Genomic DNA, 12954 nt, shown 5'->3' on the forward strand with positions numbered 1-12954 from the left:
AGCTGTGATAGAATGAGAGATATTTACTATTGAATATTCACCACTAATAACAGAATAGTAAGACAGCTGCCATGTGAAAAGTGGATACTTTAAATGACATCCTTAACTGCCCACCCATAAATACTAGTCCATAATCATCTACCTGTAAATACTAGCATAGTAGTCCTTTAAGGAAAAAAAGAATAGAAAGGAGATATTTTCTGGTCATGATCTCTAAGCAAGATCTGAAGGATTTTTTTTTTCCCCTTGTCTTCTATTATAGAAAAAGATCTTTCTCCTTTTGTTTTCCTATCAGCACAAAATTATCTTCCGTTTCTGTATTAAGAAACTGTAAAATTAGCAGCTTGGGATATCATAAGAATTGATGTAATTGAGTGAAGGCAGGGTAAAATTTTGTTGTCATGATTTCTCTTGCCAATTTTCATTTACATCAAATAATAGTTGGGTGAAAAATTTATCTGAAAAGGAGACAGTTGTGCATGCTACAATTAATAATATGTAGGGAAAAATTACAGAAAAAAAAAAGAGAATACCAGATGATATTTAAAGCTACCACTCCAAAAGGCATCCCACTGGACTGAGTCTGCTACTGCTAATGCAGTCAGCAGGTGCCACAGTTAACATCATTGTTCTTCCTGTCACTGCTTCTTGGGTTATGGTAAAAACAGCTCCCACCTGGGTCACACTCCAGTGGCAGCTTTTTCCCCATTAATTTTGTCAGTTTTCATGTAACATTAAAAGCCTTGTTGCCCCCAGGTGTCAAAGCTTTACCTTCCAGCTGTGCATCAGCAACCTCTTTTAACCACACCAAAAAAGGGGGAGACTACCAAAATAAAAAGAGTAAAAAGAAAGAGGCAGACCACCACATTAAACTGAGGGGTTTATATCTTGTACAGCTGGAGAGGAGGGACAGATGTGGTGCTTCTCATAACTCTAATCTGCTGGTTTTTTCCTAAGCAAACAGCAGTTATTTTTTTCTTTTTTGTTTTGTTTTTTTTTAATGGTTACAATGCAGAGGAAATGTTCAGATGTTCACATTGAGGTTCCTCTGTGGATTCTCCACTTCTCACTTTCATCTCCCTTCTGCTCAGTGCTCATTCCTGGCTGAGCCACCAAAGATGCGCAAAGCAGGTACTATGCCAGCTCAAGGAGAGCCAGGATTCTAGAGTGGCAGATGGCTGCTCCACTACCTGCACCCACTAGACAAATCTAAAGGTACCTAGATAGCAATAATTTCTAAGAACAGCCTGGAAGCTTTGAATAACTAAGCAGCAAGATGTATGAGTCACTCTGCTCTCCTTTTTGGGAAAAAGGAGGCAGCTTTCAGTCTTCAACTTTCTCCCATTTCATGTTACCCTTCCCTTTGCCAGGTTATCTTGTAGAACACATTGTGGGAACTCAGCACACCCAGATTCTAGTCCCAGTTTATCTAAATATTTGAGTATTTTTCTTACTATATGGGAGTAATAATATTTACATATTTTTAAAAAGAGATGAAGTATGAAAAATGAATTGAAAAGAAGACAAAATCTTATTACAATTCTAGTCTTTGCACACCACTACCAATACAAACCTTCTCCTTCACCGAGATGATGATAGTAAAAAATAATAAACCTTTATACACCCTAACTATGCTGGATATACTTTATATATTTATCAACAGAAACAGTATTGGAAGGATGAATCATTCATGGATGGTCTCCCAGGTACATAAGAAAACAAACAGCTCCCTTTCCTGAGGTACAGCATGGATTTATCAGGTTAAGCCTATATCCCAAGTAACTTACAGCTATCTGAGCAAATTGATACTTAAAGTGCTAATTCTGTATAAGTTAGAAAATGAGCTGGTCCTTTGCATTATCAGTGTGAGAGAGATGGGCACTCGTATTGCTTTACCCTACCTGGAAGCTAAGTAAGGATAAATTCTCCTTGCACATCATGCATCTGCAGGGTGATGTATGACTCCTAGGAGTAAATCCCAATGCTCTTTATTGTATCTAGGCAGTAGGGCACCCTCTTCTCTCTCTGAAAAGCTCTGCTAGGACAAAGTGCAGTGTTATCCCTCTCTTTTATGTGAAAGCTTTGCTAGAAAGTCAGTGGATGGGTGGGGACTGAAGTCAGTTCCCTGCTGTGAGGATTGAGCCCCGAGTGCTGCAGCTGCTGGGCTATCAGCTCCTGCTGCTGACCTTCAGCTGGGTAACTCCTATGGCCAACCTTAGAAGGAGGAAGGATGCTTGTCTTGAACCATACCTGGCTTACACATTTGGAATATGAGCACTTCAATTATTAACCAAAGGTCATCATAGAAGGTATGTTAAAAATTGCTTAGTACTAAAGATGCATGAAAGTGAACACCCAAGTGCTCTGGAACAGAGTTGGAGTATTCAGTCTGTGCTTTACTATTGTCCACCCTCTCTGCTCCCTGGATCTCTGTCACTCAGGCTCGGGAATAAAACCATCAAAAAATTACATGCAAAAAAAATCTTAACCAAGTCACTAACAAAATTAGTAGCAAGCAATTTTTAGTTAATTCCAACAAGACATCCAAATTATTCATCATTTAATTGATGATGATTTTAGTTGCTCATTCTTACAAAACCAATTACCTTTGTCCTATGACTAAATACAGTAGAAAAATTAAAAAACTAAGGAATTGCTGAGAATCACAAAATAAATCTAATAGCTTCTCTTTATTACACTATCAATATCCTTTTCCCCCTATCCATTTTAAGTCTAGTCTCATCACTGTGATAAAGATTCTGAAGTGTATGTGGTGTTCACTCTTCTAGGATGGCTCAACTTTTCACAAAAATAAATGTTACAAGTATACACCAGTCTGCACATGAATGAAAAACATGTAGAATAATAAAAGAAATTAAATTAGAAAGAATCCATCTCACTTTAGAGAGTATATGTATTCCTGCACTTTAAAATGGGAATTTCAATTCAAAGGCTGTCAGTCCAAAATTAGTAAAAGTAAGAAAAAATTACTTTATTTTCTTTTACAATTAAAAATGGGGCATAATAGGCATAATATATGTTTATAATAACATTAGGTTTAGTAGTGCTTCACACACTGGTTCCTAGCAACTGCAACACCCTGGCCAAACATGTAAAATTCTCAATTTCAAGCAATAGTAAGTGATTTTTCGATACTCTTAATGCATATGTTACTTCCAGCCAAAAAAACAACAACAAAAAAGGTCAAATAAGAAAATTATTCACATTACATTAACAGAAATCTCATGGAAAATACTCTCATAATAAAAAGCCTCAGAGAAATTGGTGGGAATATTTTCTGTTTATCCCACTGGCTTAGAAACCAGCAGTTATTTAGGTGCTGAGATAATTACAGCCCTTACATTTGTTTGGACAGTTATTTGTGCCTTGGCAAACCTTATATTTTAGATAATGCCAACATTATTTTTAAATTTGAAAAATGTTCTATCTCATTCCATGTTTCTCTAGACATCTCAGTATTTCAACTGTTCTGAGGCCAAAGCAAATTTTGCTGGATTTGGTAAGTACAGATCCTGCAATGCCTTCAATATGTTCCTGCACCAGAGGCTTGAGGAAAGAGGCCAGATGAATATTCAGGTCACAGTGCTGAGTGCCGCAAACTGAAATTGCTGGAAGCTTTCCTGAAGTGCATTAGAATTCGTGGCTCTTCCGTTGAACTGATATGTGCTGCTCTCAGGGGTCTGTCACTGAACAAGGACAGGCAGAGAATACACACATTTTGTAAATAATGGTAAAGAACTAGTCAGGAATAAAAATGGCAGTCTTGCACTACATTAGAGAGGTTCCAAAAGTGCTTTTAAATGAAACAGAAAATGTAATGTGCAGTTCTCTGTGGAACAAATGTATTTGTGTGTACATGCACATAGGCTGAAGGCAGAGAAGGTACTTTGAGTAAACCAAAATTCCATGAGATTAATCAAAACCCACCTTTTCTGGATATCCAATTCCTGTTTCCCATGGCCTGGCTTTGAAAGCTTAACGAAACACAGAGATTCATCTGTTTAAAATCAAGTATTTGTGCCTTGATTTTTAAATTAAAATTACCTTGTGTTTGAATTTGTTGGAATTCTTGTTTTCTTTCTTGTTGAGATCGATGAAGTAATGAGTAATGCGATCCTTGGATTTAGAATCCATGTCCCAAGAAATCTTGAAGGAATCACATGTGATGTTACTTATTTTGATGTTGTGTGGGACTGGAAGCTCCTCCATCTCTGCAATCCCACTATCTTGTGATTTATTCCCTGCATAGAAAATAAGCACGATTAGTTCAGTGAAGGACCCATTTGATCACTGTTTTCTGTGCTCCAGTACAAGCACATCCCTGAACAGCCTTTCACAAAGGCTCAGAGGGGCTCCTCAGGAGCCAGTGGGGTACAGTTATGCAAGTCTGGATGCCAGAGATGGAAAGCATTGGAAAGGGATGAAATTCCTCGGGTGAATAAGCACTAATAATATGGTGCATGGAATAGCAGGGCACACAGAGTGTCTGGCATCACCACGGTGTTTGCAGGCTGACAGGACAAACCATCTGAAGCTGTCAAGTGCTCCGAGTTAAGAAGCCAGCAATGCCCACAGTTAACATAATGGCCCTATCAATATCTGTCAGCAACATAAACACAAGCAGAAATCATATCCATCCTTAAATAATTTTTTAAGCATGAAGCACAGCCAATCTCTGCAAGGTTTATAGATGGTGGATACATATGGACATATATATACATTTTAAAAAGCAACTCCTTTGAAATGAAACAATTACCATTTTGATGAGTCACAGCAAAAGGGAAACACAAGAAAACTTCATTTTCTGTTCTTTTTCTTTCAGTTTTCCCAGCTGAGAATGTGCAGTTTTCTTGGGAAGTTATTTTCTAACTGCACATGGGAGATGGACAAATGACCATTGACCCCCCCAAAAATCACTGGTTCTAAATTTAGGTCTTCCCTTAGTTCCCAAGGCAACTTTATAGTTCAGTGGTCCGTGAACATTAGAACTCAGAAACATTAGGTGTTCTTGCACTTACATAAGACCCAAGTCAAAAGTGGAAAAATTTAACAAAACCAGGTAGCTGAGAAAAAATACTGGGTAAAAAAGGAAAAAGTCTATATGATGTAAGAGAAGAAGTAAAGAAACAGAACAGAGAAACAAATGAAAATTGAACATAGATAAGGACAGATAGAACCAAAGGAGAATACAAAAAGCTAACGTCTCTATAAGAAAGAGAGGAAAGCTCCTAAATTCTGGCCAGATGAAGAAGATGGGAAACTCACGCAGGGGTGTGAGGCATTGCTTTGTCAGAACTATTCATAGTCACATCTAATTATAGAAAAATATAATATTTATATTTTCATCATAACTGGTAAAAAATGATAAAAAAATGAACTCAGAGGTTCAGTAGTAAAAGTAAAAATTTTACTTGTAAAACATTAGGAACATTTCAGCCACTCAACATACTCTGCCAAAGAATTATTCCAGCACTTTGATGCAGGAATATTACTGTGGGCCTGATTGTTCAAAATTCTACTCATAGATACATGAAATTCAATCACAGAGTCTGCAAAATTCATAGATTTACAGCTAGTATTGTGAATAATGTATTTTTACTGACTTCAAAAACTAATACAACTATTTTTCTATTTTTGTTTTTTTTATGCCTTTACATCCAAAAGGTTGTCTATTCTTCAAACATTCTATTGCTTTTTTCTTTTTTTTTTCCCCTTTTTCAACTAATACCAAAATCAGTTAGTGCACGGTCTTGCTCAAAATGCCCCCCTATTTTTGCCATACACAATGACATTTTCAACAGCTGCACTGGCTGCAACAGACTTAGAAATACCAGTCATTACTGAAAGCTTTCTCTTATGAAAGACGTGGTAAGTGCTTTTCCCAACATGACATTTCAGGAAGCCAGCAAGGAGAAAATGGCACTGCTTTCTTTTGCAAGCAATTTGTATTTGAAAGATGACTGAAAGCTCTGCCAGGTACACTGAAAAGGCTTGGTATGATTGGCTCTTCCAAAAGCAAGGCTCTGTGTTTAAGCAGAAGATGCAGCATGGCTGCTGAGGTTTTCAGAGCTGGAGAGCTAGACAGACTGTATAACAACCTGAACAGACATGCAGCCAGGAAACCCAAGCCATAAATCCACAATACCTTAATGTGCAAATTATTTGCCTAAAAATGAGCTTCTGTATTCCATACCCAGGGCCCGTCGTGTTACAAACAGCCAAGGTGGTTTAAGCCTCAGGACATGTGCAAAGCAGTAATGACCATTGACAAGAAGTAACAGAGAGAAAGAAACATTTTGGAGAACACCAATGGCAAAGAGCAAAAGTGCTTCTGGAAATGGGTATAATTTTCTCTGCATTTCTTGGTATTAATATTTGGCACACATCTTCAGATATCTTCACTCCCATTTTTTTTAATTTCTCTGCTTTTGAAGTGAATATACAGCTTGAAGTAAACGTCAAGCAGAAAATCTCCAGGTAATTTTTAGGGTTAGGGTAGGGGCTAGGCTCGAAAGAGTCAGAGAGCCTACATCTTCAGGAAAACTGAGGCTGGAAAAGGCCATCCTGGCAGGGCCCCAACATTGCTGCTCCTACATCTTTGTGATCTGGAAATCCATGGTGCTGGGGTTAGGGGTAGGGTAGTGGTTAGATAGAAAACTAGGTGACACAACACACATATTTAGGGGTAGTATAAAGACGACAAAGAAGACTAAGCACACCTAAAATGCCAAGCTTCTGAAGAACCTCCATATCTAACACTGGCCTTTCTCCCAGGACTGAAAGTTTGCTAAAAAAAAGAAACCCCAGAAAGCCCAGCGGTGATTGTTCTGTTCACCCAAACCATGTCTGTCTGTGCTCAAGCACCTCAAAGCAGCCTCCAGGTTGCTGCAATTTTTTTTATGGTGGGTGAGACATCCAGAAGCCACTTAGTGAATTGGGAAAGACAAAAGCACGGGGAAGCCCTGGCGATATCCCACAACCAGAAACTGGGAGGAAAGTCAGTGGGACCGTGGTGATGCTGCTTCTGTGTCAATATCCCCCTACACTGATGTAATTTCACCCATCAGGGCTGCTGTCATACAGGAGAGGGTGCTCCAAGTGCTGGGTGTATTGTCTCTGGGAACACACACATTAACTCCTGCAGTTAGTTCTGTGAGGTGTCAGCTCCATGAAAACCTAGGAATGTGATGAGAGAAACATGACTCAGGTTCATGAGCCAGAAATAAGCAAGGCAAGACTGTACTCACAAAGTACAAAATTAAAAGCTAATGCTTGATTCTTAATACATTCTGGGAAGATGTCTGAAAAGTAAAATATGTGTAGATGGAGATGAGAAGCAATTTCTGAGACCCTGAAAAGATCAGGTTTGTATATATACAGCTACCAACAGCACATGTAATAAACACACTAAAAGCCAAACAGCATTTTATAATATGAATCACATTTTTTAGAAAAATCTCACCTTATTCAGATTTTAAAATGCATGCACTAGGGAAATCAGAATGTGGTTTTCTCAAGGTAACATGTATTTTCAATACAATGAGAGATATCGGCTATGGTATTTTGAAGTAGGAATGTTTGATGAGAGGGGATCAGTGTCTTAAGAGCACACAGGTACCATGACATAAGAAATCCTCGTATTAGACATGGATGCTGACAATTGAGAACAACTCATTTACAAACAGGTACTCCCATAACATGAATGGAGAAACCCTTACACCTGCTGAAATACAAAAGTTTCTACCTTTTCTTGTCTTGATAATTCAGCTGATAGGTTATATATCAGATCAATAAAGGTAAAATATTGTAATTACAGAAATCTGATATAGACTGACAATATTTAAGTGCTGTAATTGAGACTGAATTCTCCAATTTACTGAGAAGGTATTTAATTTCCTCAAAAATTCAGTACAAGGGAGAAAACTTCCTTCTCTATAACCATCAAAAATGACAGGGAAGTACCAGAAAATTACATATTAGCTGCTACTTTAAATTTTACTAAGCAAAAATACAGTCTCATATTTTTCCCCTGTGCTCTGGAATGAATGGCTTCCTGTGCAACTGCTGCCTATATAGAATTGTTTTACAGAGCCAGGACAATATGTCCCCACCAAGCAAATAATTAACCTGAATACCAACATTTCAATGTTCACAGCAATACCTTGTTCAAGAGAGACAGTGAAATCACACAAAGGAAACACAAACACAACAACACTCAAAAAATTATTAAATCGAGGCTGTTATTTGTTAGGCTATCTAAGTGCACTTCTCTAGGATAGTTGTTATATTTCAAAGCTCAGTTCTTTATCCGTAACCACAGAACTAACGTTTATGTTTCATTTGTGCCTCTTTTCATGGACAAAAGAGTGAAGAGTCTCAGATTTTTAAGTGTCTGTCTCTCCTCTCCCCCAGAATCTTTGTAAACTATCTCCCAACAGAGACTTTTTTATACTTATATAAGCATATTTAGGAATATTTTCTAAATAAGTATCCTTGTAAAACTAATTCCTAAATTAGATAAAGAGAGAATGCTTGACCCTAGAAATCCTGTTAGAGGGATAAGCCCCTCTAAACCTTCTCATTTCCTCCCTGTTGTCTGATACTAGTGTTGTGCATTTTCTAGTAAGAAATGTGCATTATATCCAAAATTTTTAAAAAATAGTTAAAAAAAATAGATCATTATTTAACTATAACATGTATATGTGTATTTACCAAGTGTTTTTGAAATGTTCATATGCATTCAGATTCTTTTCTTACTTGGTTTTAACAGCTTAATTTGTTTCCTGCTAATCTAGGACATTGACTTCAGCAGGAATATTCCACATGCAAACCAAAGAGAACACAACTGGACTCTGCGAGTACAAATGTGCCTTCAGTACAGGCATCTTCTTCAGCTGAGAATGCCCCCCAAAGACTGCCCACATAAACAAAGCGCTGAGCAATCTCCGGATTGCTTGGTTTCTGTGCTGAAAAATTTGTCTCAGCCCCTTACAAAGGACTTGATTCTTCCTCCTTCTCAGACGGAGGATGAATGTACTCCACAAGTGGTGCCGTGATTCAGATCAGCAGCAGCCCAATCCCTCACTCCTGCCTCTGCCAGCGAGAGATGTGCAGGCTCCCAGTTCCCAGGGAGCAGGTCCTGCTCTCGCCAAGCCTGGTTTCTCAGTCACCAGGGGCCCGAAGCCTCATCCTGCAGGCTCTGCCACTTCTCCCGGCCGGAGGTGCAGCACAGCAGCCGGGGGACCGGCACGGCCGGCGAGCTGGGCCGCTCGCCCCAGCACCCACTCGGCCCAGATACTCATTTCCCCTTGAACAAAAGCAGATGGGACTTCAGGGGATTCGTTTCCTCAAACGTGTGTGTTCCACCAACACCAGGGGCAATACACACAGCACGTGTGGCAAACCTGACTGCTGGCAGCAGCAAACAGAGGTGTCACGGGAGAGTTTGGAACGGGATTATGCTATCAGAACTGAGGGGCTTTGGTTTGCGGCTCATTCTCTCAGCAGGCACCGAATGTAACAATATGTTCAATAGGAAATTAAACGTATCTTTACACAGAAGGTTACTATCATTTCATTTTGGTATAGATCCTAGATTCTCGACAGTGGATTTGTTGGGCCATATGTGTTCCTTACAAGTTAATAATAAAACCCAAATATTTCTTAAAAATGACAGCAGAAACAGTAACAAGAAAAGAACCAGTAACATTCATCCATGTGATAAGACCATAGATATCTTGAATTACACCTGGAATAATTTTGATACAAAATATGCATCCAAATGGATCCAAAAGCAAAGGCTACTCTCCAAAAGATTTTATGCCTATGACTTGCAATGATGTTTATGTACAATTTTCATATGATGTACATGAAATATATATGAATTTATATAGATATATAGAAACATATATGTGTGTGTATATATATATATGTGTGTGTGTGTGTATATGAATTTTCCAGACTACTGTGGCAACCACTAACACTTTTACTATGCTGAGAAAGACAAAAGTACTGACAAAAAAACCATCATCCTTGGGCAGTGAGTCTCCTCAGGCCCACTTTGCATCCAGTGAAGAGAGGCAGTTTCCTAGATGGGATAATCTGAGTACCTACAGGCAGCTCTCACATTTAACTTTGCCCTGGAGGAATCTAATTCTCTTCAGAAACTAGAGAGGGAGGTCACAGAAGCTAAGAGCTAGCTGAAGTTACCCTTTATAGTTATATCCTAAATTACATTTGTCAATTCAACTGATTCTCATGATACAACAGCAATTTGCAAGATTTCTGCCAGAGAAAAAGGAAAAAAAACATGGGGATAAAAAGTATGTTTTACACTGTAGCAAACTTCTGAACTCCTTAGAAAAGAAATCTACATGTCACTGACTCAAAAATAACCTTTGGTCTGATACTTTTAAAGGGATAAACTTTTCAAGAATAATTTATCTGAATTTCTGTGTCAAATACATCATTTATCCCCACAATATTTTTTTTTTCTGAAAGCACTGATAGGATCAAATATCTCAGGACCATTTAAGCTTGAATGTAGATAAATTTACAACTTGCTAACTGCAATTATAGATAAATTATTTAATAACTGTCATTTAATTAATTTTAAATAAATTGTTCATTTAAGTGCATCATTAAACTAATTCCTTAAAATAATTGTTTCCTCTTTTGCTATTACCATACAGAAAATTCAGGTATATCACTGTACATTGTCTTCTATTGTTATCAGCCAAATGGCCTAAACCAGTGCCAATTACTCCTTTGATTTTTGACATATCTTTACTTGAAACAGAAATTTAAGTAACAATTAGTAACATCTTCAAAAATACCTAAATGATTTGGAAAAGTCTCATTGAAATCAATGAGATTTTCTAAGTCTAAGCAGCGTTACTCAAGAACTTTGAATACAAGACTGCAACTAGGTACTCAAATTTCACAACCCCAAAGCGTAGCACAAACCCTGACTACAAATCAGATCAATGGCCAAATTGGAAAGGCTGACCTTAATCTTTCACTAAGATTTAATTCTTATTTGATATCCTGACATCTTGGAAGTATTTATTATCATTCAAAACTAAACCACATTTTCAGAATGTCAATAGAAGCCAATCTCCTAGACTGAGTACTGAAATGGAAATAGATGCAAGTCACTGTTGATATAATTACCTTTTCTGAGTTCCTCTTAATCCTTACAGATATTTTTTTAAGAATATTTGTAGGAAAACTGCATGTCTCTATGCCTTTATAAAGTACTTGGTGTCCTGCATGGTTGGGACATTATTATTGAATTTTTCCTTTTCTTTTTACAATTTTATTACAATAAGTTGAGGAGTGTTAACACAGTAATGTGCTAAGATAAACACACGCAGCTTCACATAAAATTTAGTTTTCAATATGTTAAAAATAAATGGGGAAAGTATGAAAAGGGAGGACTTTTATTTTCAGATGAAAATATGCAACTGAAAGGTTGTAAACAACCACATAGGTCCATTTTTTTTCATTAAGCACCAGGAAAACTGTAAGGCTGAGAACCCTCTTAGGCTAGAAGATTAAACTTCCATCCATGCTATCATGTCTACTCTACCCTGTATCTAAGACATGAAGATCTTTTGAGATCCATTGACCCTCCTATGGTCTAAGGACTGACCAAATCCCTGGACAGAGAGCTGAGAAGTGCTGGGATCTCCTTTTATGACCCACGAATACCAAAACCAAACAAACTGAATTGGCCAGATAAGCTGAGTGCAAATGTCACCACCATCATCAGCATCTTGTTCCTCATCCTGTCCACTGAGTGACTTCTGTAAGCAAAATCATTTATACCCAGTTCCCTCCAAAATTCTCAGACTGCTTTTACTAAACATGGCTTCAGGCTTTACCTTGTCATGTAAAGCTAAACAAGCTTCTCTGCAACCTTCTGTGAAATGAGAGTTGCAGCGTGGCAGAAACTGCACCAGCTGCACTACAGCTCCTACTGGCAAACCACTGGTTTTCATGGCTCAGCCATCAGAGCCAGGCAAGGGCAATTCTCTCTTCTTGAAATCAGAAAGGACATTATCTCAGGCCGCAATCACAAAGCCACCACAGTATTTACTACTAATTAAACACTCCCATTTTGTTCAGCACAGCAAGCCTGCGATACATGGGTGGTAAGTGGCTCTTCTCAGCATGTGTTGGCTACAAGATACATTTGAAAAACAAATTTTAATTAAAAGGTGCATTTCTCAGTTGCTGAAAGGGAAAGAAGGTAACAAGGATGTAAAAGCCTCTAAACCACCATCTTGCTTAATTTAAATGCCATTTAAAATTAAAATGAACTTTACAGCCCTTACATATATTAGAATTTGAGTATAATGCATACCTTCAGTTATACAGAATTTCAGACTTGGAATGCAAGTATGTCAGAAACTACTATAAAATCTCTCCCAGATCAACCTACCACATGCACTTCATTCATTTAGCAGAAGTCTGTGTTATCAGGTCTCTATTATTATCTATCTAGTGTGAAATTCTGACCGTACTTTGGACTGCACTCAGACCCATTTTGTGGTGTATTTTTGTAAGGATGTTATCTCAGTGCTGTTCTGCTGAAAACCGTGAGTAAAATTTTTCAGCAGACTCCCACCCTGTTGATTCCTAAAGGGGCAGATTTTGGAGCAGTAAAGGATACGAAGCTTTTAATGGCATGAGGATTGTCTCATCTGGTGAATAAAATGTACAGCTGCGTCCGAGACTGTGGAACTGCCTATGTCTCCAGGACTAACAACAAAGGAAAACAGATCTCATAGATGAAGGCACTGACTGTATGACCCCAGACAAGTTGCTTGGGGCCAGATTCCGATCCAAGTTACACTGCTCTGGGTCACTGGCCTAATTGCTCCAGTGCTCTTCATCTAACAGTATAATTGAGGCAAAGCATTGCCTTTA

The 12954-nt window shown here is 38.1% G+C and overlaps 1 protein-coding gene across 2 annotated transcripts in view; it reads right to left on the minus strand.

Moving 5' to 3' along the window:
• PHYHIPL (phytanoyl-CoA 2-hydroxylase interacting protein like) overlaps window positions 1-12954 on the minus strand; it is a 54945-nt gene that overhangs the window by 6820 nt on the left and 35171 nt on the right. For both annotated transcript variants that reach the window (XM_015632900.2, XM_015632899.1), the window contains exon 2: window positions 4066-4262. In XM_015632900.2, coding sequence (XP_015488386.1) covers window positions 4066-4230 — 165 coding nt within the window. In that variant the 5' untranslated portion in view covers window positions 4231-4262. The remainder of the gene's footprint in view (window positions 1-4065; window positions 4263-12954) is intronic.

This window comes from Parus major, chromosome 6 (genome assembly GCF_001522545.3).
Source record: "Parus major isolate Abel chromosome 6, Parus_major1.1, whole genome shotgun sequence".
Taxonomy (NCBI): domain Eukaryota; kingdom Metazoa; phylum Chordata; class Aves; order Passeriformes; family Paridae; genus Parus; species Parus major.